This window comes from Cydia fagiglandana, chromosome 11, assembly GCF_963556715.1.
Source record: "Cydia fagiglandana chromosome 11, ilCydFagi1.1, whole genome shotgun sequence".
NCBI classification, from domain to species: domain Eukaryota; kingdom Metazoa; phylum Arthropoda; class Insecta; order Lepidoptera; family Tortricidae; genus Cydia; species Cydia fagiglandana.
This window is the reverse complement of record NC_085942.1, coordinates 7,357,825-7,385,538: the sequence shown is the minus strand read 5'-3', so window position 1 is coordinate 7,385,538 and position 27,714 is coordinate 7,357,825. Positions and strand designations below refer to the sequence as shown.

Genomic DNA, 27,714 nt, shown 5'->3' with positions numbered 1-27,714 from the left:
CGTAATATATTCAGTAAAGAAGCCATGAGGACTAAACCTTACTGAACCTACCTTAATGAACGAAATACTCAAGTGACTCAAATGTAATCAAGCGAATTAGGTTACATACCTACTTTCCGTTCACGTCTATAAATAGGAAACAGTTGATATGAGCACCCCGATAGCAAATTAATTGTATCAATAATTCTCATATCAATAATTCAATAACTAAATTGATGGATCCGTTGCCCCCAAAGGAAGTATATACGTCACTCGAACAATTTTCACGCGATCTATTCGAGTTGTGATCATTTTATTGGATGATTGTCACATGCATTTAAAGCGTGAAGAGATTGCAGGGTTACTACGGGTTGCAATCCGCTTTCCGTCGGATGTGCAGTGTTAGGATTGAATAAGTTATTTATTAAAAAAAATGATTTTTAACCTTTTGAATCCCAAACGGCGCATCCATTTGCCGTGCCACTGACGCCACGAGGGTAAAATTTAACGATCGACGTCAAATGCAGTCTTTGGCGTCGTTGTCACGATTTTGCGTTGACGTCTGTGGCGTCAAAAGGTACCAATACCAGGCTTTTATCGCCGACTGTACTTTTCTTTCAACTGTCAACTAATACTCATCGATACAATTCTAACAAACCCAAACAAAATGCGTTGCGTTATTTTATTTAACATAAGAGTTCCTTTTACCACCTCCGGTGTCCATCACGAGCACGAGATCAGCGCGATTGTACCATATTAATATTGCACTGTCACCTAATTTACATGTACTTATGTGAAGTTTCAGCTCAATCGAATAATGGGAAGTGAGCCTAATTTAGCTTGCATGATATGACCTAAACAAACATATTACAAACAAACATTGCAAGTTAAAAGCTTGTAATTATAATTAGACACATACGTTAGTGATTAACGATATGGTTAAACTGATGAGTTTCGTATGCTTGGCTGAACGCTGAACACTTGCAACAGTCAAAGAGAGAAATGAGATAGTTTGTATTTAAGCGTATCGTTGTCGAGATTGAGATGCTTGGAATTCTAAGTAATATTGAGATGGACAGAGTTCTCAGATATGCAGATTGTGGACGTGATTCACTTCAGTCCAGACTTAAGGAGCGTTACACTGATTGAACTGATTCAAGTCAAATGTTGTCTTCAAAAGTCGATAGGACTATGTACGTAATAAACCTACATGTACCTAACATTAAATATGCTGACAATCTTTTTTATGATATAAGTCTATGATATATCATAAAAAACCGGGCAAGTGCGAGTCGGACTCGCGCACGAAGGGTTCCGTACCATAATGCAAAAAAACAAAAACAAAAAAAAGCAAAAAAAACGGTCACCCATCCAAGTACTGACCCCTCCCGACGTTGCTTAACTTTGGTCAAAAATCACGTTTGTTGTATGGGAGCCCCATTTAAATCTTTATTTTATTCTGTTTTTAGTATTTGTTGTTATAGCGGCAACAGAAATACATCATCTGTGAAAATTTCAACTGTCTAGCTATCACGGTTCGTGAGATACAGCCTGGTGACAGACGGACGGACGGACGGACGGACGGACGGACGGACAGCGAAGTCTTAGTAATAGGGTCCCGTTTTACCCTTTGGGTACGGAACCCTAAAAAGATTCTCTCGTCTCAGACGAATCGTCTGCTCGTTTGCCTCATATTATAAGAGGCAATCGAGTAGACGATTCGTCTGATGGTAATCAATTACCGTTGCCCGTGGACACCTGCAACATCATCAAGTTCACCAACACAACACCAGAGGGGAAGTATGTTGCGACATTTAAGATGAGAGTACTGTTACGCCCTTTCCATTAAGATTTGAAGGTCCTATCGGTCCGGAAATACCGCGGGCGACAGAGGGTCTACCGCGAAACACGTTCGACGTGATATCTCTCTGTCGCGCTTGTAAATTCGTACGCAAGTGTGACAGGGAGGCAACACTCGTTTCATTCCAGTTTTTAGTTTGACTATGCAGTGACGAGTAGCTAGATCAGTGCCCAAAACGCGTTAGTTCCGCGTAGCATTATTCCCGATCGCATTTTTCCCCACTCGCGTTAGTTCCGGGTAGCATTATTCCCGGTCACATTTTTCTCCACTAGCGTTAGTTCCGCGTTCCACGTAGCGTTAGTTATAGACAACATAAAACGGACCTTGCTGAAATCTGTTAGGTACCTTGATTTTATATATGCAACCGACTTAGCATCGATAATACCTAGATACCGATGGAGTCATTATACCTAGGTATATTAATGTAACAACTTGCACTACGTTTTTTACTGAAAGGCATTATCAAAGGCACCATCTTCATTAAGAATGTAATGGCCTAGGTAGTAATAAAAGGGCAGTAGAGACCTGAAGCGTATATTGCAGTAATTGGATAAAGACTCCTCAATTGCAACCTTTCTTCCTGGTCATTGTCAGAACAAAAGGTATTAATTTTGTACTAATTTTAGCTCAAGTTATTTTCGAAACTACATTTTAGGGTTACTTAGTATTACTTACTTGGTTGGTGCGATGACCCAAAATGAGTCTTGGCCTTCCAAGAGCACGCCACTTTGATCGGTCCAGAGCGGTATCCCGCCAACATTTTAGGATTAGTAACATAAAACGAATCATTTTTACGTAATTCCTATTTACGTAGGTATGTCTGCATAAGCATTATAAGCCATGTTTATTGTTTAGAGCACTTACTTCATAATAAATAAGTTTTTCTCAGTAGGGAATTTATGTCAATTTTTTTAGAAAGCTTCCAATTGCCTGTTTTCTGACTGTCGAATTAAATTTTTTGGAAGTGCAACATAGGCATACATAAAATGACATTAAAACAGAGTAAACAAGTCTCTTCTCATCACCTATCTTGTTGTTTAATGTATGATTAACGTGAAAATTGCGGAAATGAGGTCAACAAAGATTATCGTAATCATCAGAGCATATATATGAGACAAGTGACGACCGAGTTTGATAATATTATATCGCATTCAGTTGTGTTAGAGAACTTTTTCTGGAATACTTTCGTATACAACATAACATAAGGTATGTTGAAGTTTGAGCCGCGTAGATTACCTGGTTTACCGAATATAATAGGTTCTGGTCCTACGACCAGACGGCCACGGCTAAAGGCCCTATGATATAAAGTATGTAATAATTAAATATTTCAAATTGATTACCGAAAATAACCATCGATCTTTCAAGCAAGGTTATTTTTAGAGCACCGTACAAAACTTTGTTCGCGGTGCTCTTATTATATATAAAGAAAGGTGATATTTTTGTCGACACCAGCTGGCACTATACATATTACTACGCAGTACGCTACCAATGTTTCTAGGTATAATTATGTGGATTATTAAATTGGATTGCTATAAATGTTGGAAATGATCTTGGATTATTAAAAATGACTGACACGTTTTAGTTCGACTTCAGCTGTTTAGGATGAAAAGGCATTTAACAGTAGTGTTGCTATTTCAACGGACAACGGTATTTATATATACCGGTGTTTACGTATGAGTATAACGTGTCTAATAACAAAAGGACAGATGCGATGGTGTTTATTTTTTATATTGTACATAATTATGGTGATACTAAAAATTCACCTCGAAAAAGCCATAACACGCAAGATCCTATTTTCCAAAGTAGCCATTGGCAAAATTAAAAAAAAGACCTTTGTAGCAGGTAGACAAGGAATGGAGATGGAACCCAAAATAATGGCACCCATTGTAACGGTCGGCCGGCGAACAGTGAGGGTTTTAGCACTCTGTTTTTTTTTTAACTAGCGACAAGTTCAAGAAGCAGTGAGGTTCTGTATGCCGGGTGTGGACATTTTTTTTTAATAATAATAAGATGCAGATGTGCAAGTTGCGGAAAGTTTCCTAAAAGTTCTCGGAAATTTCAGAAGAAATTTACATAAAACAAAGGAAAGTTTCATTTTGGAAATGAAACAGTTCCTTTTCCTTACAGAAGAATGAGAAGTCTCCCGAAAATTTCCATGTGGAAACTTCGCTAGTTGGAAACTTTTTCACGGCACATCTGTAAGAGGCAACTAACGAAATTTCGATTTTCTATGTTCAAGGTGAGCCCAGATATTTACAGTTCAGATATTTATTGCCATTATCTGCATGATGGCCAGACCTTCAAAGGTCGATCGATAGGATATTTTAATCGGACCTTTACCGAGGCTCTTCACGGTGAGATACGCACAACGCTTGCTTGGCTATGCTATTAATAATGGCTTGGTAAATAAGATACCGTAAATATTTATATACACAATTTTTGTTTTTCTCTACCTTTTGTTGTTCGTGCCATAGTGACTGTCGCCAATAAATGTTTTTATTCTTTATTCTATTTTATAAATTGCCTACCATTGGTTGGGTTGAAAAAACAGTGATTATCGGCCAAAAGAAAATGAAATCAATCAAACCTGTTTTATTTTTTACGAAAAACGCCGGAGTAATGGTGAATGGAGCCTAATTTCTGCTTACTTATGACTCATAGGTATCGCCCGTAAGTACATGGGTGTAGGTAATATGCATAAAAGTTGTATAAAAATTGAGGGAATTTCTTTGCAAATGTTTCTAACTTTCGGATATAAGAAGACTTACTTACTTAGAACCTAGCTTTGAGCTGCAGGCCGAACCTTCGGCCGGAATATTATTTTTGTGCTATAATTTGCCGTAACAGAAATTTCGGTCGACCGACAAATTAAATTAGTTTCGGCGATTCAGCAGTTTTTGGCCGAATTGAACATTCGGCCGAAACATAATCTGCTAAACTAGCTAAAGCTAAACCGAAACTTTGTTTCAATTTCGTTGCTGGCGACCCTAATGGCTCATTGCGATTCCTTGGACCCTCATATGGCTGGCCAGGCCTTTGGTCTTGAAGATCCTGTGACACTTGTGACAGTAGTTGCCTTATCGCATTGTATGTGTATATACACATACAAGAAGTATGTACACATGTTAAGAATCTTTTGTTTGGTTGTGTTATCTGTGAAAGAACTTATCACTTGACAGAATGTAATCAAACTGATAAGCATGTGATAAGATATGGCGCATCAAAAGGATGCATACTTTAAAACTATGCTATTTCATTTATTTAGACATAAGAAATAATTAACACTTTAAACTCTCGCGTTTTGTACACATATTCAATTACACAAACGGGTCTACCGCGATATTTTCATTGTTTTTACCTTTAATTCCGACGTTTCAGCTGAGTTGCACCAGCTGTGGTCACGGAAAGACTGACTGACTGTTGGGACGTCAGTCTTTCCGTGACCACAGCCGGTGCAACTCAGCTGAAACGTCGGAATTAAAGGTAAAAACAATGAAATTATATCGCGGTAGACCCGTTTGTGTAATTGAATATAGAAATAATTAAGTAAGTATAAGTCAGAAACAGACTTTCAGAGTTAATGAAGTTGGCAACAGGCGGTCCTATTGCTAATTATTAAAGTTTATAATGATGTTTATACTATCTAAATGATAATGATTAGTAAAGATAAGCTAGCAAATATTCCATGATTCATAATAAAAGACAACTGTTATATAGAGATAATGTTATGACAAAAAAAAGAACAGATACACAACTGGAAAATTATCCGTTTTTTAAATTGAATTGCAATTATAATATTTTTATCTAGCACAGTGCTGTTGGATCACTGTTTATTTTGTATTAATCAATAACTACAATGTTAGGTATAAATGAAAAATGAAAATAACTCATACAGGCAGTGGATATTTACAATTCTTGTTCATTTTTAGTGTTCCGTACAAAACTTTGTTCACGGAACACTTATTAACATTGATTTTACTTCACATAATATATAACATAAATTTTCAGCCATTACCAACCATAGTAAGAATCTCGGGTTAGGTAATACACAACTAATGTAATACACTCAGCAATAACAAGAACCTTTTACTATGTCACAACTTTGAATGCAACAAGGAGGCGAGGGTATTCATGGTTTTTTTAAAGTGTGCGAACATGTATGGAAACGCCTTTAAGACTTACATATGTATATAACATTTAACATAAATGCCTACATAAAAACTTTTAAAGGAAAAGTTATAAAAACCTTTCATTACCAGTTGGTTGAATGCATTACCAGGATCCCGACCCAATCTTATAAACTAGCTTCGCCAGCCAGTAGTAAAAAGGTTTTCTCTTTTTAAATATATTAAATGGTAACTTACCCGCTGTAGCTCCACAGAGTGGTTGTAGCATCTCAGCAGCTTATCCACCAGCGGTTTGACCGCGCGCCAGGCTCGCTCCTGAGAAATCCTCGACGGATCCGCTATTGCCTCTCGTATCTCCTTCCCAGCACCCTTATAACACTGTATCTCCTCCAAAATCTTCTCAGACTCCAGCAAAACTCTCTGAACTTCCTCGTACACTTCCTTCTCCGTTTCCGTGGGCGCAGCGTTCTCGAAATCCAAAAAGATATCGTAGCGCGGCGACGAACAACAATTCGAGTCGTCACGGGCCAAAAGACTCAACAACTTCCCCATTTTTGTTTATATAAAAATAATTCACTGTACTATTAAATATTACTCATCAGTGGCAAAGGTATCATCGCCTATGATAACTGTTCTAGGAAGAGCACTTCTGTTTGAAAATTATACACTTTTATTCTTTGTTTTATTATATAACGTTTTTATACAAAATTCACAGTCCTTCGATTTATCAAAATATATTTAACACGCCCAAAGACTACGCGAACACAGAACACAGCGACCCAGCCCAGCCCGACTGCGACAAACGAAACCAAACCACCGTCCTCAGACAGAAGGCAGGACGAAGTGTCAACTGTCAATTGTTTGTCAAACAGACATTTTCGCCAGTGTTGTCAGCAATTCTTTTTAATGCCATTGAGCCGATGCCATCGACATTATAGCCCTAACACACTACCGTACCGCACCAAAGTCAAGAAGAAGATATATCTCTTTCACGCTCTCACTTATGGCTTCGGCGCACCAAGTCCGCGTTGCGGTGCGATAGTGTGTTATGGCTTTTGTTTCGCAAGTTCTCTTTAACCCGACACAAAAAATGGAAAACAAATCGCGAAGGCATGAATAACTCGCGAATTCAATTAAATCTCACACTTCGCATGAGTATTATATTCTTTGTTTCGCATATTTAATACACTAGAATGCGCTGGCTTAAAAAAATCGTATCCATAAAAAAAAATAAAAAAAAACTAGACTGTCAATAGTGTCAATGTCAATTGCCTTGTTTTGTTGGTTTTGTTATTTGAATGTTTGAGTATGATTTGAGTTTTGTTTATGAGTTTCTTTATTTCTTTCTTCATTCTTCGTTTTTCAACAACTTTGGTAATATAAGAATTCATAAGTGATCAAGTGAAGTGTAAGTGTTCCGAGACAGGATGGCAGAAGAAGCAACACGAAATTCAAGTACATTAGTACAAGCGATGTTTTACCAATCAGTCATACTATAATCTTAGCCGTTGCTTCATAAAAACGATAATTATGTTTTATACGACCCGGGTAATGTTTCCTATAAGACTCGCAAATCCGAACTCTCGCTAATCCCAAGGCCGCTGTAATCCGGATTGTTGGGGGGACCAGTGTTGCCAACTTGGCATAAATGATGCCAGATCTGGCATATTTTCACTCGCTTTGGCACCAAAATTTTCCATTTAGCATCTGGCATATTTTTTAGCATAATTTAGTCTGAGCCAAATTTGCACTAATTTGGCAGCAAGAATATGCGCCATCGCCTTATGTGGTTCATATTTTCACATGAATTTTGACTTTTGTGGGCGGATGGACGTCGATGGACTAATATATGTAATTTTTTTAAAATAGCAAATAAATTCAGTTAAATTGACCTCTGATGTTTTCGTGGATTTGACATATTTCGAGTTACGTTTTGCAGATTTGATCAGACAATGAACTGTTTTTTACTGAATATTTTTAGACACCATATTATTTTAAATGTCTAAACTCAAGTGACATTTTAGCATATTTAAAAAAACTTTGGCATTATTTTTTTTCAAAATCCGAGTTGGCAACACTGGGGGGGACGGGGAGTGCACTACATTAAAATGGGCTAATGAAAACAATTCAATATTCAGGAAATTTTGTATCATCCCTGACAAAGATTCCCTGATTTTGCTTCTCGAAGGTTAGCTGGAAGAGATCCCTTGTAGGGATAAGTTCGCCTTTGTACTTCCATTACTGTAATTTATTTTTGTAAACCTGTGTTGTGTACAATGAAGGCCCGAGAGGAGGCCTGTGCTCAGCAGTGGGACATATATAGGCTGAGATGATGATGATGATGATGATGTGTTGTGTACAATGAAGTGATTACTACTACTACTAAAAAGAGACTGTGCCTTCCAAATGAAGTGGGAAAATATCAAGCGGAAGAGTTTAACTGAGTTTTGTACTGGTTAGTTTTACTCAATTCTGTAGTTTATTTAAAGTAATAATTATGTTACATTATACAGTGTGGAAGTCTTATACGGGCGATAAATTAAATCGGACATAGTATTCATTAGTGTAATCATGAAGTAAATGGTTTTTTTAAGTTGCAGTTCATTACGACCCCATAATTAATTTAAAAAAAAATTCTCAGCAGCAATGTACTGTAAACATGGTTGCGGTACCGAAAAGTCAAATGTTCATTAGCAATACAACAATAGCATTTACAAACTTACCTGTCTGGAGGAATATTCACAATACATGTTAGCATTACACTGCGTTTAATGTTTTGTAGTTATTTTGGTAGATAAAAGTACTACTAGGCGTGTTAAAAGATATTAAATCTTATTTATTTATCATGTTTATCAACAAGAAACTGACTTCATTTTAATCAGTCACGATGACAGCACTTGACGTGATTATTTTTAATGAGCAATAGACAAGCACCTTTGATAGCACACCTTTTTTGAAAATTCATTTAATATCAGTATCTCATACTTTTTTTTTGTAAGTGATTATTGTGGAGTATTAATTTGCCTGATTTTTTATACCAGGATGGCGGAAAATAAGCATACGGCCCGCCTAATAGTTGTACAGTTATTACCAAAATTATTTCGAGAATTAACTAAACCGTTTAAACACCACAAAACTTGGTACATTGTGTGAAAACGTGGCAAACTCTTTGGTGGAATTGCAAGTTTCTTATTTTATCTCAACTTTCATTTGACAATGTCAGTCTTTCGATTCAAAAGTAATCGTATGTTATAAAAATGCCTCGTTTAACAACCTTTATTGCTCCTGAATTAATGGACATGATTTTAATTTACGGTAAAACACTACAAAATGGTCATCGAGCGCTAGCTGTTTACAGAGAGCGTTTCCCTCATCGGGTTGTACCAAGAAACGCTCAAGTAATTATTGTAAACGCGATACAGCGAGCTCGCGAAGGATTGCCCGTAACTGGAAGGGTGGAGGGGGCAAAACTAAACTCAGGTTTCTCAGAATTTGTGTTGTTGTAAATTGTGTTTTTTAGTTTACTCTTTTAGTTGGTTTTCTTTAGGTAAGTATTTCAGCAACTTCAGTACATTTCAGTTGTAATTTCAATGGGTCGTTATTAAAATAAATGATTGCTTTAATAAGATTTTTTGATGTAATTTGATTTTAAACTAGGTAGTAATTTCGTCAGATAAAAAACATCATACTTATTTATTATTTACCCACTCATGACAGTTAATGACATTACATACGCAATAGGAGTTTTTGAAAGTAACTGTCAACGAGCGTTTAACGTGAGTGTGTTTGCATTACATTGCGGGCTGAATTATTTTGTATGGACAAAATTACTGTTGCAACTTTAAGTAAATGTTATTTAATTACCTTTACTTTGTCCTATACTAACCACCGTTAAGAGATTTGCCCGTATTAGACTTCCACACTGTATATTTATAATTATGTCAATACATAGAAACTAGTAAAATATTTACTATGTTATAATTAGATAGGTATGTTAAAATAATGAATGATGGAAAGGAAAGTGAAAAGTTATTTTACCATATTTATTTATCATCATAAGTGTATTACATCGACACATTGCCATTAAACATATGAATTTAATTTACAAATAAGATTTTCTTTTCTACATACACAATATTTACAAAATCCTTATCATTTTACATTTAGCTACACAGATTCCGTCGTTAAGCAAGTCCGTGAGCAAATTGAGGTATATTACTTAATTCTATCCCCGTAAGTAGGTGTGTACATTCGTAACATTAATTTAATAAAATTATTGTTGAGATAATGTATGTCTCAGATTAATTATTTTGTATGTCGTAGTTTGATTAACAGTTGTGTTGTATATATTAATAAATTATTACAGTTATTATTGGCTTAATTAACCCCTTGAGGCTTTAGTGGCAAAGAGAATAAAATTTAGACTCCTGAGAATTAAGCATGGTAACCTTGCACCCTTAGAAGCTCGGTTAACCACTGTTTCGCCATTGCATTACGTCCACTTGCACCATCCAACTAACCCGAGGTTAAGCGGTTAAACCGTTAACCCGGTGTCAAATTGTACTGAACACCATGGTAACGCCAGGTTTAACCGGTTAACCCGGGTTAGTGGAATGGTGCAAGTGGGCCTTAGTGAATTTTGTAAGAAACACATTTCATCTATCCACAGCCAAGCTACCAATATAAACCATGATATTTTCCAACTAGTGATCTGACTGCCTTTTTGTATTAGTAAATCTAAAGCATACATTATTTCAAGCCCCTGTTAAAGTATGAAATAATTAGGAGTAAAGTGGACAGAGAATGATACTACTTTCTTAAGCAGCTGTCCGACCAGTGGCAATATGCATGAAGCAAGTAGTGATGGTTTTTCTTGGCAAGTTTTTTTATTTTATTTTATTACCATAGATTAGTACATATTATAATCAATTCTTTTTATGACACGGAATTTTTGATTGCTAGTCATTTCCTCGTCATTGGTAGGTCAGCTGCTTTTAGATAGGGTGGCAGCCCATGAAATATCATAATTTTCGATTTGATTTTCTAATATTAAGTAATTATGTTGTGTAACCCTTTAGCAATGGCACTAGTCTCTAGTTCAGAACTCTTGATATTGCTATACCTATGGTTAACACATTAAGGCCAAGAACTCGACTGTTGGGTACACTGTTCGTAGCGACTACGCGCTACATACGGCGAATCCGTGGCTATGCGCTACGAGCGTAACCCGTAGCACTTATGGCAATGAGTATTCAATTAAATTATGTTTGCTCAATAGAAGATCAAATAGAAAATTTTACACATCGGCTTCTACCTTACAATAAGGTTAAAATGAAATTCTACTCTTAAAAAAGATTTTCTATGAAATTTACAAATATCTTAATGATCGTATATTTTTTAAAGATCAGTCTAACATTCGATAAAAATTTACAACTTTAATGTCTAACATGTTATAGTTATATTTATTAAGGCTACGGCCTTAGCAGGCCTCGTTATCTTTTTGCGAATTACTGTAACTATTATGAACTTATATAGTTCGGTTTTTTAGCATTAGAAAAAAGGTAAACAATCTTGACGTGTCTTTTTATTGAAAAACACTTTTGTAAAATAAGTCACGGCAAATATGTAACCATCATGAATCATATACGATTATTTACATTATTTTGCTTTCATAAGTAATAGTTACTGATTTATAAAAAGCGTTTTCCAATTAAAAGACACTTCATAGCTAGGGTTCTAAGTGACAAAAAAAGGTCGAACCTTTTTTTTCTTGATTAAAGCATGAAACTTGGCACAGTTGTTCCTTATATCAAACCAAGCCGATTTCGATCGGTAGCCCGAAGGAGCCCCCCCTCTGGGGCCGGAGAGGGGGGGGGGGGGTCAAAGTACCGCTCGCCCGGCTTCATTCTTAAAATTCTAACAGGCCCCGTTTAGCTAATAGGTCATATTTGGTATCAATTTCGGATAAATCAATAACGTAGAATTCATTCCTGGTATAAAAAATTAGCAATTTGTAGAAAAAAATAAAAAAAAACTCAAAATATCTAATTTTTCAAGTTTAATTTTTGTTTCTTATTTATTGTCAGAATTAAACTGCCTGGTTTTTCTACATATAAAAAATATGATGATAAAGCCTATTTAATGCAGATTTTAAAAACATAACTTTTACATATCTTCATTAAGAGGAAATTGCATAAAAAAAACTTATATCGTCTCGCGCCGGTGAATATCTTTTTACCGACATCGGAATCGATATAGACAACATCCGAAGTACACACTCTGGAGACCGATTAAAAGTATTGTTTATTGTTGTAGATAGATAAAGATAGAAAAGCGTACAAATATTTTCTTATGTGTCGTTCAGTGAAAAAAGGGACCTTGGAAAAAATTATCACAGAGCCTCGCGTTTGTATAGAAGCATACTCGTAGGTATTTAGTTAGTGCCAACCACTCCATGGACTCCATGGTCGCTGTTCTCAATAGGGGATATTACTGCAATGTTCTGCCGCCAAAGTGCAGCACTACCGACTCTAGTAAATTCATAAACTAACTTATACGTACTGTACCTTAAACTGTTTTTTGACAAGTTTTCACAGACAATAAAATATGACATTGATGCATCAAGGCGGTTTGTTAACCAGGGCCTATCGGTAAAAGCGAAAATCGAAATTAAGTTATCTGCCTCTTTATCGAATATGCAAGAGTGATAGAGGGATTAGACAACGAAACTTCGATTTTCTTGTTTCGCGGCAGACCCCCAGATTGTTAGTGATTGACAGATAGTGGTAGTGGCGCTACCTACGCAGAGTTTTGCGTAATATTCCCTATTAATAAGAAGTAAACTATAAGTATTATTTAATCTGCTTACTTATTACATTATACCACACATGTTGCGTCTTGTGTATTAATGCAATTCCTTCCCCCGACACATGAATGGATACATTTCATAATTCACGTATATATGTCAGTTTCAACCATATTCTGGCCACAGCAGGGTTGTCAGAACAGTTTGGAAACAGTCATCTGCTCCTTGCTTCCATTCCCAAGAAGACGGACTGAGCAAGTTTGACGACGAACTAATGTCTGATCCCAAACATCAACCACACGGTACACTGCGCGTAATGAGGCATTTATACGGCTCCCTTTTGAACAGGTATAACATTATACAACTCTTCATTTCAATATCCCGGTGTAACTTGTCTTCTTCAATATTGCACTTATTACCGAACATATAATATCTCATTTTAGTATTTTAGGGGAATGCTTTTAGCCACCGCTATTGCTCCATCTTGTAAGAGCTTGGATCCTTGTAGTAGCATGGCTGAACTCTGAACAGGTTCCATGTTTCGAACTCACTTTTTCTACCCTTTCAGCTGAATGCTCGAAACAGGGGTAAGACTTCAACTCTTTCAGGGTAAATAAAAGAGTTTAGTTAAGTAGCTTACAGAATAGATAATTTTATTGGCTTAAAAATAGAATTCCCTGGCCTATTGTGGATGCAATGGAGTGACATGTGATATAATTGAGTTTTCCACTGTGTCAACGTGAGCCCACAAATCCTGTAGTTGGGGAAATATTCGTACGCATGAATCTAGTCTAGCTGCTATAACTACATCGTCTATGTCTACTGTGCTTATCAATACCTTGCAATGACTGTTTTACAGCATCTGCAACTAGGGCCATCATATGAAATGAATCGGACTCTTCATGGTTCTTGGAGTATTCGGAACCTCACGAGGAACATTACTTATAACATGTTTCTCTACACAATTTCGCGATGGCATAAATAAGGACTTATAACTCTTCGAAGTTTTGTCAACACAGTGTCTCAAATTGATTTACCTAGTGCTAAAGAAATGAGTTTCACTAAAATATCAGTGGTTATAAGTGAAGCTTATCATCATGGTAAATTTAACTCTTATTTCTATCGGGCTCTGAAACACCAGGAGTCTTACTCGTATTCCAAGCATTCTCTCGATCGACCTTGTAATACTGTAAGCTCAATAAGACTTGTGATAATAAGACTAGATGATATATATATGATAATATGTATTTGAAAATACACTCAAAACATCCATAGGTAATTCAGGAACAAGCTTTCACGATAAACACAAATATATGCCTTCTAGGATTTGAACCGGGTTCCCCATTTAATATATGGTGTATAAAAGTGAGATCTAAGCATAGACCCTTTTTAGCTTGGCCGATACAAGGATTCAAGCTCCTACAGGATAGAGCAATATCAGTAAATTTAATAAATAACATTCGCCAAAAGTTTATTATAACTTCATATGATGATATGTGAAATAGCCTTGTAAAGTGAATACCTTACTGATAAAGCCGTTGCTAAATAATAATAAAAAATGCCTGAAATAATTCTTTACTTGAATAGACTATTGAAACAGAAGCAGCCTTATCAGGATAGAATTATATTTTTGGGGCTTGGGGGTCAGACGTTAGTTCCTCTTTAAACTTGCTCAGTCTGTCTTCTTGGGAATGGAAGCAAGGAGCAGATGACTGTTTCCAAACTGTTCTGACAACCCTGCTGTGGCCAGAATATGGTTGAAACTGACATATATTATATACGTGAATGATGAAATGTACGCATTCATGTGCCGGGGGAAGGAATTGTATTTTTTAATACACAAGTCGCAAAATTAAAGTGTGGTATAATGTAATAAAAATATTTAATAATACTTACAGTTTACTTCTTATTCATTGAGAATAGCGACCATGGAGTCCATGGAGTGGTTTACACTAATTAAATACGAGTATGCTTCTATACAAACGCGAGGCTCTATGATAATTTATTCCTAGGTCCCTTTTTTTACTGAACGACACATAAAAAATAGTATTTGTACACTTTTCTATCTTTATAATAGGATCTATAAAGGATCTACAACAACAAACAATACATTTAATCGGTCTCCAGAGTGTGTACTTCGGATGTTGTCCATAACGATGCCGATGTCGGTAAAAAGATATTCACCGCGCGAGACGATATAAGATTTTTTTTATGCAATTTTCTTATAATAAAGGTAAGGAAAAGTTACGTTTTTAAAATCTGCATTAAATAGGCTTTATTGTCATATTTTTTATATGTAGAAAAACCAGGCAGTTTAATTTTGATACTAAATAAAAAATAAATATTACACTTGAAAAATTAGATTTTTTAATTTTTTTTAATTTTTTTTCTACAAATTGCAATTTTTTTATATCAGAAATGAATTCTACGTTATTGATTTATCCGAAATTGATACCAAATATGACCTATTAGCTTAACGGGGCCTGTTAGAATTTTAAGAATGAAGCCGGGCGGAGCGGTACTTAGACCCCCCCTCTCGGGCCCCAGAGGGGGGGCTCCTTCGGGCTACCGATCGAAATCGGCTTTATTTGATATAAGAAACAACTGTGCCAAGTTTCATGCTTTAATCAAGAAAAAAAAGGTGTTTGCACTTAACATCCTCACTATCAAGATCGCGTAGTCTTTTTCTAATGCTAAAAAAAAACGAACTAGTACCTATGAAAGTTGCCATCAGATATATCGGAGCGGCCAAGGTGCTCACAAATATCTGAGCACGCCTCTATTGTCAAGGCGTTAGAGTGCATGTTCAGATATTGTGAACACCTTGGCCGCTCCGACTGTACATGTTGTAGGCATGATTTACTAATTATAAATATAATAATATATACGTTTATTTTCTTGCAGGGTACATTTTCAAACAATTCTTTATTTATCACGTGTACGAACTCAGCCTTTTAAATATCAGAAATGGTACTTGATGGTAATTTTTCAAATATTAACATTAACATTGGTGGTTTGCTGGTTTGTTATTGGGATTTGCCTCATTTGCCTAAATATACGTCTTGCATCTCTTTCCTTTATATAGCAACCGAAAGTCACGCAAGATATAAGGTCGACCAATGGTCACTTGGCTATAGAAACATAGATTAGATTTCTACTCTTATGTTTAGGAAGCCGAGCCGTAAATGATGTAATCTTAAGTGCAGCTATAAAATATGAAGTACCGATGATCCTAGTGAATTCCAAAATAAATAAGTTAAATTAATTTCATATATACTACAGATGATTTATGGTGTATCACCGGAGATACATGATTTTGGTTAGCAAGGACATAATATACATTGATAGTTTAGATATACATGATAGAGATCTCGCGGAGAACGTGTTTCAATTTCAATTAGTAGTTCAATTCAGTTCTAAATCTTGTAAGTTAATTTTTTTTAAATTAATCTTAGGCCATCATCACACTCATTCTACAATTAGGTAAAGTAGGCAAGAGGAAATTTTCCTTTAAGCTCTGTTTTCAAAATGCCAGACACTAAGTGTTATTTCCATTGCCCCAATTTGCCTGATTGATCTGTCTTTTTAGTACAAAATTGGTATATAATCAGGTATATCGACCAATACAATAAAATTATCATTTAGTATCTGTATAACAACAGAATTGTAACAACGCAGCGATGTGAACGGGTTCTTATGCGATTTCCATATACCTGGATATACTTTTCTAGGTGGAAATATACCAGGAAAACGTGTCATCTTACGGCAGTTTTCAATTTGTGCACAGCTTTATTTGTCTGACAGAGTAAAGAGAATGTTGTGTGGGAATGTGGAATAGTCATATTTTTGTAATTTAACGAGTTTCTGTCCCAAGTAAATGAAAGTCGAAGCAAGGAAGTAACATAATTAAAGCATAGCATATTAGTAAGCATTTTCGGTGCAGCGGAGTGGTGTTAACGGAATAGGTATAACCATTTTCAACCCTAATGATTAATTACGTTAATTAATATTAACTGAAATGGTAAATTAAGGTTTTCATCTAAACCAATTCCGTTAACACCACTCCGTTGCACTGCACCGAAAATGCTATAAAATGTATGATGTCTGATAATAATAGTTTAAGTACATTAAACATTGAATTAAATGAAGTGCTCAAGAATACCCGACAAGAGAACGTGTATTTTTTATGATGGAGGCAAATGCCTGATGGTAAGAAATTACCACCCATGGATACATGAGGGCAAGTGGGTTGCCGGCCTGTAAGATGGGAGTACGCTCTTTTTAGGGTTCCGTACCCAAAGGGTAAAACGGCACCCTATTACTAAGACTTCGCTGTCCGTCCGTCCGTCCGTCCGTCTGTCTGTCACCGGGCTGTATCTCACGAACCGTGATAGCTAGACAGTTGAAATTTTCACAGATGATGTATTTCTGTTGCCGCTATAACAACAAATGGGGCTCCCGTACAACAAACGTGATTTTTGACTAAAGTTAAGCAACGTCGGGAGTGGTCAGTACTTGGATGGGTGACCGTTTCTTTTTTTGCTTTTTTTTAATTTTTTTTTTGCATTATGGTACGGAACCCTTTGTGCGCGAGTCTGACTCGCACTTGCCCGGTTTTTTGAAGGTTTAAAGGTCGTATCGGTCCAGAAATACCGAGGGCGACAATTATTTTTAAAGTTTACCTGTGCCAAGTATATTTGAGCGCTTCATCTTGACATATATTATTGTAACAAAACTGACTGTACGTTACAAATTGTAGTGAAGACATTTCATTAGACGTATTTAATGGCCGTTCTTTATTTTTTTGTAGATTTATTTTGTCAGATTTTGATAAAAATTGGTAGGTGGGTTTGAAGTTAGAACAGCTTCTCATTCTGGTCGGAATAAACAATAAATCCCGATTTGGGACGAAAAAAAATGTGTAAAATTCCTTTGAGTTACCTTTTCGTAACTCAGTGGAGAATTTTGTAGGACATACGGTGAAATAATATATGTTGTACAGAATAGGGAACTCTATCTACCAAATTTTATGAAAAAATTAGAAAAAGAAATAGATAACAAATTAATAAATAGCCCGAAAACGATTAAGTACCTACACAATTCGTGTACACAACAATAAATAGAATACAAATAACATCTATAATATCTACAGACTAAGTTATCGTCTTAAATTATTTGGTGTAAAGATCCGTCTTAGGTCTAGTAAAAATTCAGCAGTCACCCTTCTCTTGTTATTAGCACTCTTTTGACAAATTTACTTTTAAATAGCATGTAACGATAATATTATTTATTCGTAGATGGATTATAACGAGTACACTTTAAATAAGTAATCATTTAGCAGATTATTTGCGTAGTAGCGGCATTCTTCATTTATTCGATATTATTTTGAAATTACAACAAGTCTAGCTTGCTTGCGACATGTGCAACATGTGTGGCAGAGATGCTCTTTCAGTAGGTAATTTCACATTAAGATACTTATTTACCTCCTGAGACCCAGAAGCAATTGTATTGTTTAGGCCATCATCATCAAGATACGGTACGTTTCAATATTTTACGTACTAGGTACCTAAAATATTACATAAGCGGCAATACGAAGCCTATAAAGCCTAACCCGTATGCCTATGTAAATTTCATTATGATATAAAACGCAGTTTTCATAGGCGTATTGTGCGATAATGTAGGTGCGATTATCAAAACAGAGAAATGCCGATACTTTCCCGATCATACAATACCTACATTAGATTAGACCGATAAAATCTAGGGTTTAGGTTTTCAAAGTCTTATATTGTTACGCTTGTCTTGCAATGTAAGCTACCACAATACTTCAAAGGCGGCTATCTGCCTAAATGTGGTGCTTTAAGCAACAGCTTAACTTGCTTATTGCCTATCCGATACTGTGCTTATAACGCGTTTATCGGAAGCACTTCATAGCAGACACCAGCAGGAACAGCGATGTATGCCGCTCGGCCGACGAGTGCACTGGCTGTGTGCGGCAAGACCTATTGCACGTAGCGAACCATTGACACGAGTTTCTCGATATGTCATAAATAAAGGGGAGGGGGGGTAATGGCTGGTTCCACATAACTAAGATAAGTTATTAGGTACACACGATGGATATCGGGAGTACCTAATAGCTGAAACCAGCAGGATTAGCAGGAACTTCTCAATGATGAGATCAGAGACGGTCGACTAGTGCGCTTGCGGTATGCGGCAATGCGTGGTGTACGTCGTGTCGCTCGTCCGGTTCTCGACATTACAAAAAATAAGGGGACATAGCTGGCTTCACGTTACTTATCTATCGGAAGTACTTCATAGCAGAGACGAGTAAGAACTTCTCTATAAACAGATCAGAGTCGAGGGCAGCGATGTGTGCCGCTCGGCCGACCAGTGCGCTAGCGGTGTGGGGTAACGCGTGCTGAACGTCGTATCGGACTACAGACACGGAGGATGCGCGCGATGCTAGTGGAGAGACCATGTTGTGTACCTGGGGATTGGACAACAAAGTATAATAATTATTGTTAATTATACTACAAAGCACAATGAATGATTTTGTTGAATCAACGGCAACGGGCCCAAAAATATTATCAGCAGAGCAAATTGTGAGAGAAGGCTGGGAAGCAGCAGTGTGGCTTATAGACTGACCCGATATGCTTGCTGAGCCGGTAGACAAAGTTTAAAACCCTAAAGGAGTGAAAACTTTATCTTACCATTTCTCTATAAGCTTGTCCCAACAACGAAGTATCCTTCGCCGCAGCTTTACAAAGCTCAAGGCGAGCTGAATGCAGAGGCACGTATCGGTCCTGCCCCGATCCGCAGAGTAGAATGTGCTTGAACTGATGCAACTGACTTCGCTCGCTCAGACGGTAGAGGAACGACCGCCGGGGGTCGGACGCATCACGTAGTGATAGTTGGAGGAGGGAGCCGGACTTTTTCCATTTTTGCATGAACCACATGCCTGGGAAGAAAACATAAAATATGAATTATTAAGAATGCGGTGACTGAAGTTTTTGGAATTTGTCAGAAAAGTTCATGTGATATAACTATACAATTTAAAAAATAAATATCTTACCTGCATTGACTAATCCACTGGAATTGTACAGCGTTCCAAGATGAGGTCCGCTCAAAGACAAGAAAGTGTGTAGCTTGCCAAGAAATGGCTTCATTTGCGGTCTCGCCAGCGCGGACCTGATGATAATTGTGCCCAACGAGTGGCCTACGAAGCTTATTCGAGCTGGCTCGTTAGAGTTTTGTATGTGTGTAATAATTTCTTGAACAAGCCTGGAAAGAACATTTTTGGTTAAAGATGCAGTCTTCTATCTATAATATATATTACATATATACATCAAGATTTCTCAGGAAACTTGCAAGTTGAAGAATCAGCTACTGTACTATTTTACTCGAAGAACAGATCTGAAATGCATTACAATATGCCCGCAACACAGGAAAAGTAGTTCAAAACGCTAAGGCCATTACCTGTCTGTCATGGTGTCGAAATCAGAGAAGGTATCTCCTTGATTACGCTCCGACATAAGGAAGTCTAATCTAGCTCCAGGTAAACCTAATTCTAGGTATGTCTTCACTAAGCGTAGGTCTGCTGCGTTACCGTCTAGGCCATGCACGCAGATAATTAAATGCAGCCCTGAAATTTAACAAAGATGTATCAATCCGTAAGAGTTTAAAAAAATAGCAAAGCCACTCCAACATGGGACATGGGATCAAAGTTACAAAAAAATTGAAGTTACTTGGCTTTACGCTCTTTATTACGGACCAAGTCAAAAGCACTAAATAAAATTTCAAGACATATAAAACGGATTTAGGGAAGTTTACCTTCTGGATTAAACATCCTGTATTCGTCACTGATATGGAAATACGGCAGAGATCCCTCAACGGGCAACGTGTAGTCAGAGTAGATAGCACCTGGGTACTTCACGCTCTGTCTAAACTCTTCTCTGCACTTCACGAAGAGGCGCTCTGACTCGGCTAATCCGAAGATGCTGACGAAGTTGCTCTCCCGTTGTTCTGAATTAAAATTCGGAGATAAAGGCGGAGAAAGCCAGAACGTGAATAAAAACAGGTGCCCTTTAATCTTAAAGTTATAAGGGCCGTTTTTTATTGTTTTACTCTACCTACATCATACATTCACTCCTTAGGTGCAACAATTTTTGTGCTTTAAAGTGATGCTCTATGTTTTGACATGAAAAGCAGGCAGCGCTGCTTGAAAGCTAAATTTTATAGTGTTAGTGCAATAAAGCGTACCTTTGTTATTTCCATTCTCGTTTCTAGAGGCTAATTCGCCAGTACTCTGGCTTTTATTCAGTGTGCCACCCGAAGAAGTACCATTCGAGGTGACCGATTGCAGAGGCCTAAGTTTTCGGCGCTCTCTAATACCTGATGCGAAGCCGAAAAGATTAGTAAGTAGCAGAAGCACATGAAATACACAATCATAGGTATTTACAGAAATATTTATAATTCAAATAATACCTTCACAAACGTGGTATAATGGATTATCTAATTCGAGGGTTGAGGGTTGGACTGATTGTTTTCGAGGCGTTTTAGAAGGAGTAGAAGATTTGCTGCTCTGTCTGCTTAATTTTGGAGACTTGGTTGTCGGTGGGTCCTGAAAACATATTGGTATTAATTTGAGGTCAATGATGTATTCTTAACTCAAAGTACTTATTTACATATGTGATGCAAATACTATGATTGGCCTTACCTTAAATTCGTCAGGAGGGGGTGGGGCATCTCTAAACTGCTGGGGTGGGGGTAAATGCTCGTAATCATTTTCAGCCTGAAAATGGGCTAGATCAATTTCTGACCTCGCTCTGTTATGATATTTCTGTACAGCTGCAGTCGCCCCGTTTGATTTCTTGTGGCTTTTGCAATTACGATCAACTGTAAGACTTCTAATTTCGGCCGCTATCAATTTTTCAGTGTATTCAATTCGGTCTTTCAATACTTTTTTCACTTGTGGATTCTTCACTGGTTCCTGTGACAACTTCGGCGATATCTCCTTTCGCAAATATGGATGTAGGTTGTCACTAATTGTTTGTGATTTCTTCACCATCCCTTCATTTGATATTTTAGGCGTGCTATTGTAAGATTTTCCTTGAATAGCACTAAAAGAATTATGTCTTTGGTTAATTTTACCCACGTTAGTTGGCATTTGCTGAAAACAGCTGGCCGTACAAGTGTCTGAGTTACAACCAGCGTCTATTCCATTACTATGCATAAGCTTGTTATATTCGCATTGGCTATCCGTGCAAATAGAGTCACTACAAATAGTGCATTCTTCGCACACTTCTTTATCACAGCATTCAATTTTTTCATTTGGATTAGCCTGTGCTACTTTAACAGCTAATTTTAAAAGTCTTTCTCTAAGTTGATCACCGTTAAGGACTGTTCTTTTGAAGTCGCTGATAGTTTCACCTTCAACTTTTCTACCATCAACTTCATCATTAGAAACTTTAGAGCCAGTTGAACTCACAGGAGGAGGGAAATTTTGGTTTAATTGACAACTAGCATTATCTGGAGTTGAAGGTCCAGAACTACGCCCACTAGATACCCATCCGCTCTGTTCACTTAAGCTTGAAGTCGAGTTGCTTCTGCTTCTTTTTTCTTCTTTATTAGAAAAGTTTTCAGGTGGTAATATTTTAAAGTCTTTGTCAGCGATATCAAGTGGCGGTGATTCGAAAGCTGGAGGTGGGGCTAAATTCGGCAATGATTCGGATCCAAACGTATTATTAATATTAGGTTCATCCAATACAGAAGCAGCACTTCTGCAGTGACGCAAAAGTTCGGGACCATGATCTAAACTGTAGGGTACACTTGCTGACGATTCCAGTCTTCTTAGTTCAAACGGTATACTATCGCTGCTGGAAGATGACGCGGCTTCAGACATTAGTTGGGTCATCTTCTCAGAAGGTTTATGTTTCGAACGTTTTTCTGGTTTTCCACTAGATCTACCACTTTTCGGCGTGGCTATACCGGACTTGGGTGTTTGTCGTCCTGATTTTGGAGTTGCTAAACCAGATCTGGGAGTAATGGCCCCTGATTTAGGAGTCGCTTTACCTGATCGTGGCGTTCCTCGATCAGACTTAGGTGTGCTGCGATCCGATTTGCACTGTCGGTCTGACTTAGCACTGTCCCTTGATCTAATAGAATGATGACTGTTCAAAGAATCTCGACTTGAATTCATTTTTGAGTTTTCTTTCGTGCCATGATTCAATTTTGATTCTTTAGACCGGCTCTTCTTATGCCTCACTGATGGCATTGTTGAATGCGGTGTTGACGGTGGGGTTTTCGAGTAGGTCGATTTTGAAGTCCCGTCACTGCTTCTGTCTAATGTCATTACAAATCCGCTATCATCACTACTTTTACTCGATTTCTTCTGGTAATTCTGAATTAAACTACCGGTATTAAAATCGTAGCTCCAGTCACCTTTTTGCAGGTAATAGTTTAATTCATGTCGCAGTTGATTCCTAGCTGCTTCGATATCAATTTGCGGGTTCTCCATATTTTGATGAAAGACATGGGTAGAGTTAGATCTATGAACATGTTTGTTAGAAACTAAGCTAGTCTGATCAGTCACTTGGTTTTTTCCACTAACCGGTGGATAAGAATTACGTGGAGGCAACATAGGACGGGGTAAATTTACACTATAGCCTCTTTGAAATTCTAAAGGATTACGAATTATATTATTCACTTGCGGAGTACCCTGATTACCGAAAGTATAACCGTACACTTGGTTAGGATTCGTTCGACCGTCGTACTTATATCCTACGTTATGAAATACTTCATTGTTTATTCCGTGAGGTGGTTGTATATTTGGATTAAATGGATTTTTGTACTTTTCTCTGAATTCGCTTATGTTTCTCCTATAATCGTCTCCTTTGGATCCACATCTAGTTGTGGTGTTGGTGGGATAAGCGGTGGTGGTTACGCTACGAGGTAAAGTGGTAGGTTTGATTTGTTGTGGCGGTAGATATGGTTTGGGAGGATAGTTTACAGAGGTATTGGAGCTATTTCGCACGTTTTTCGCAAGCATCTGTTGCGAATTATTAAGTGGTGTCATTTGTGCGACTCTCAACTGATCTAGTGACTTGCTATGTCTAGCGGGGAGTGTACTGACGCCACTGGTGATTTCATGTTTCTGATGGAACACTTCATTTGTCTCACTCGGATCTTTTCCTTGTCGCGACGTGTGGTTATTTTTGGTTACATCTAAAAGAGTGGAAGCGGAGTATCTTGACATTTGTTGTCCCTGTTGAATGGAACAAGAGGCAAAAGCGTTGTTAGGCGGTAGTTGGATCTCGCTTATTTGATTATTCTGCACGATGTATCTATTACGTCCAGTGATTTCTACTTTGGGTGTTTTATTAATTTCGAGCACAGCTTGTTTCACTAAGTTCCTCTTGGGGGATCCACTGGCTGATTTTTGGGGGGTGATGGTGAGCGTGGCTTGTACGACACTGGAACCAGCGCTACTAGACTTAGGTGATTTGAACTGCGGCTCTAGGACATCCATGATTGCCTTGGGTAGAGTGAGCGTAACTCGAGATGCCTCAGATGAAGGCCTTCGTGAATCCATCAGCGAGGAGACACTACAACCACAGTCTTCACTTAGTGGGTCTGTGCACAAAAATGGATCTGAAATAGAAACGTACAATTCTGATATCGGCAGTGAGCAAAATCTATATCCTATTTTATACCTGAATATACGACTAATGGGTTCATAAAAATATCAGAGCATCAGGTACTCTGAAGACTGATTCATACAGTATATGATAGTGATGTTATTTTTTTACTATGACTGCTTAAATTAGATATGCAAAGAAAACTTACCACTTCCAGATTTACTCGCATTTGAATTTAAAAATGAACGTCTTCTTGCAAACTCTGCGGTGTCCTGGTATCTGTAATTAAAAATATAACATAATTTATTTCATATTTGATTTTTCATAGACTGAGTGCGATTCCGAATATGATCTCACTAACTGAACGGCCAAATAGTAGTGTAAGAACTGCAAAATGTTTGTAATTATTCATAACAGTTTTATCAACAAAACCAAAGTTTTCGATCGATTTATTACCACCAAGGTCCACATTGAGTTGAGTCTAATTACAGTTAGACTTGTGAGTTTAGATTTATTGAGTGGGTAGAGTTAGACCAAGAAAAGTCTGCATCGATTTTGATCGCATACGCAGTGCAAGTGTTATTTATACGTCATAATTTCATAGACCCTTATCGTTTAAAATAACACTTGCATTGCGTGTGGTATCAAAATCGTCGCAGACTTTCCTTGGTCTAACTCAAACTTCTCTTTCGAATTTTAGAGGTTACTTTCTGTGACTTACCGGTCTTCAAAAATGATGGGCATGATATGTGGATCGCCATCCAATGCGATACAATGCACGGGGAGCGGCGGTAGCAAAGCTAGATAGCGGCTCCGACGCGCCGCCTCACCCACGCTCTGGTAGGATTGGTAGTTGCTATCGTAGCAGCCCGCCAGCGAGTGTCGCGGGTTGTCCAGCACGAAGAAGCATTCCGAGAAGCGTTTGATGCTGGAATTGTATTAAAATTGGCTGTTTGGGTCTTTTTAACGGTTAAAGTTCAACACGATAATTTTCGTTATTTTATAAGTGCATCAGGGTTGGTGCTTACACGTTATATTCGGAGATAACGCGATTAATTGGTTGTATTATATTCGTAGATAACGCGATTAATTGGTTGTAGTGTACTCCATTTACATACCGAATAGACTGTTTGAAAGACTTTAATAAGTGTACGTAACATATTTATAAAAATTATAAAATAGACTAGGTAGGTACATTAAATAAGCAGTTATTGAGGGCTTTCGCATTGAGTGGCAACCAAATAGCCGATCACTGGTTATCATCCATAGTTGCTGGTCCGCTTACCGGAGTGCGTGGTGGCGCGCGGCAAGCGCATGATGCACGTGGGGCCGGTCGGAGGTGTGGTGTAAGAATGCGCGCCAGCGCAACGTAACTTCCGCGCATAATCGCGCGATGTCGTGCGCTGCGCCCATAGCCCATTCCTCTTCTTCACCCGCTTCCGACTTCTGAAAGTAAGAGACAAATAGATGGTCTAAGGTTGTGAGAACAGATTAAGTGCTTCATCAGCGGTAATTCGACTCCAGATTAATTTCAAACATTGGTTGCCACTTACAATATTTAATTGTAGCAATAGGGTCCCAAAGTCAAGCTTTCATTTATTGGAATCGGTTGTAAGGCACTAGGAATGATATTGTTTACTTAGTGCCACAGTCAGTTTCTTATATTCGTTATTTTACTTGAGCAGAAATTGGTGCTATGCGAAACACACAAAAAACATCAAAGAATATCTGTACTAACGAATATCCTACACGAGTGTCCGTTTCAGACGTTTCAGTAATGGATAGCGATAATTTGACTACTTGCCGATATTAATTACGAAATCTAATATCATTGAGCAAGAATTATTGCTTTGACATAAGGTATCATATTCTTTCATCTTCATCTCTTTCAGGTATCTAATTTTATGGCTCGCTCCGCGTCTCTTTTCCCTTTAATATTTCAGAAAGCAGAACTGGCTTTAACCTTAATTACCTTGCCGATATCGCTGAGGTCTTTGATACGCTGGGCCACTTCACCGACGATGGAGTTGGACGATGACTCCTCAGGAGTTAGCAGGGCACCAGTGGAGCCACAAATGGTCAGCGCGTTCTGGAGCCCTTCCAAGGAACCGAGCAGAATGCCGCACACTTCCGCGTGGACTTGTCTGGACGTAAAAAATGACACTGCTTAGTTTTTGTCTACATCCTTTTATATTCCAATATCCACCCAATAAACTGATTAGTATCGGTTTCAACCTCCTGAAGTCTGGGTTTCACAATTTGCCTACTTATTTAGAATTTTAGGCGTCCAAAAAAAACGACGCTAAAAAAAGGACGCTGCGCTCAAATACCCACATTGCTAACGAAGGCGGAAAAGCCGATCGGCTCAAATGGGGATAGGCCCGGACACGTCTACGGCATGCATCCAGATAGTGGAGTTAGCATAGCCACCAAGTGGATGCCGGTAGAGGGGCGTGTGTGGGACCTTCCTTAACAGCCTGGAGGGGGCACTAAACTGTGTGTTGAGGAAATCAAGGGCAGAAGTTTTTGCCCAGCAGTGGGACACTCGGATCGGAGAATAATAAGATGTTAAAATCCTGTAAAATTTACAAAGATTCATAACTTTGGGGCGTACATGTCGGTACAACAGAACGCCGGATGATAATACCATATACACACATTATATACATTACTTATATTTATTAATTGTCTTCGGAAACCTCAGGATATTCACTAAATCTATCTATTACTGGAGTGGACCGATAATGAACACATTTGAAGTCCGCAAAAAGTCAGTGCACTGCGTGGGAGATAGCCTCATTTCACAGTTTTCACACACTTTGGTGAAAATATGCAGTTTGACACAAAAATACCCGAGTCCCTGAGAAAATCTGCATTTTTCCCCAGTCAACACTCATTACGAGTATATTTACCTGGCGTGTGCAATCTTGCTGGAATTTCCGCCGGCACATTTGGCACTCGAGCCAAACAGCATGTTCTCTAAGCTCCCTGACGAAGTGAAGTTTGACCCGGCATTCTTCATTAGCTTGCCCCATTGTTTGCTTGAGCGAGGAGTACTGAAACGAAAACACATTATTTTAACAAAAATATTAGTGTGCGAACATATTTTCTCAAGATTATTTTTCCATAATTTTTTTTGAGGAAGTATGTCTCATTTAGAAACTGGTTAAGTTCTAGAGTCGGTAATACATGTTACACAGTGCTTTTAGCTAATAGAGTCTATGCGGAAAGAGAAGAGTTGTGAAATGTATGGGATCTAATACATTCTACGATTCTTCTCTTTCCGCACAGACTATATGTAGTTGAATA

General features: G+C 37.8%; 2 protein-coding genes and 1 long non-coding RNA gene across 5 annotated transcripts in view; all 3 read right to left on the bottom strand.

The window, feature by feature from the left end:
* Positions 1-6,803, bottom strand: part of LOC134668814 (CYFIP-related Rac1 interactor B) — a 60,664-nt gene extending 53,861 nt beyond the window's left edge. The window contains exon 1 of the mRNA XM_063526268.1: positions 6,205-6,803. Within this exon, the coding sequence (XP_063382338.1) occupies positions 6,205-6,519 (315 nt within the window). The 5' untranslated portion in view covers positions 6,520-6,803. The remainder of the gene's footprint in view (positions 1-6,204) is intronic.
* The window catches only part of LOC134668824 (uncharacterized), a 197,160-nt gene that overhangs the window by 134,391 nt on the left and 35,055 nt on the right, over positions 1-27,714 (bottom strand). For 2 of the 3 annotated variants that reach the window (XM_063526280.1, XM_063526283.1), the window contains 13 exons: positions 27,318-27,461; positions 26,378-26,549; positions 25,691-25,851; positions 25,127-25,333; positions 24,614-24,684; positions 21,486-24,418; positions 21,254-21,389; positions 21,029-21,160; positions 20,600-20,791; positions 20,246-20,411; positions 19,842-20,050; positions 19,480-19,727; positions 19,068-19,256 (listed from right to left, as the gene is read on the bottom strand). In XM_063526280.1, coding sequence (XP_063382350.1) covers positions 19,068-19,256; positions 19,480-19,727; positions 19,842-20,050; positions 20,246-20,411; positions 20,600-20,791; positions 21,029-21,160; positions 21,254-21,389; positions 21,486-24,418; positions 24,614-24,684; positions 25,127-25,333; positions 25,691-25,851; positions 26,378-26,549; positions 27,318-27,461 — 4,960 coding nt within the window. Of the gene's footprint in view, positions 1-19,067; positions 19,257-19,479; positions 19,728-19,841; positions 20,051-20,245; positions 20,412-20,599; positions 20,792-21,028; positions 21,161-21,253; positions 21,390-21,485; positions 24,419-24,613; positions 24,685-25,126; positions 25,334-25,690; positions 25,852-26,377; positions 26,550-27,317; positions 27,462-27,714 lie in introns of those variants that run through there. The other variant, XM_063526281.1, reaches the window with a different exon arrangement.
* On the bottom strand, positions 9,997-15,502 carry LOC134668853 (uncharacterized). The gene is made up of 2 exons (XR_010098837.1): positions 15,437-15,502; positions 9,997-11,687 (listed from the first exon to the last, which is right to left on the bottom strand). It is a non-coding gene; the product is annotated as an uncharacterized LOC134668853 (long non-coding RNA).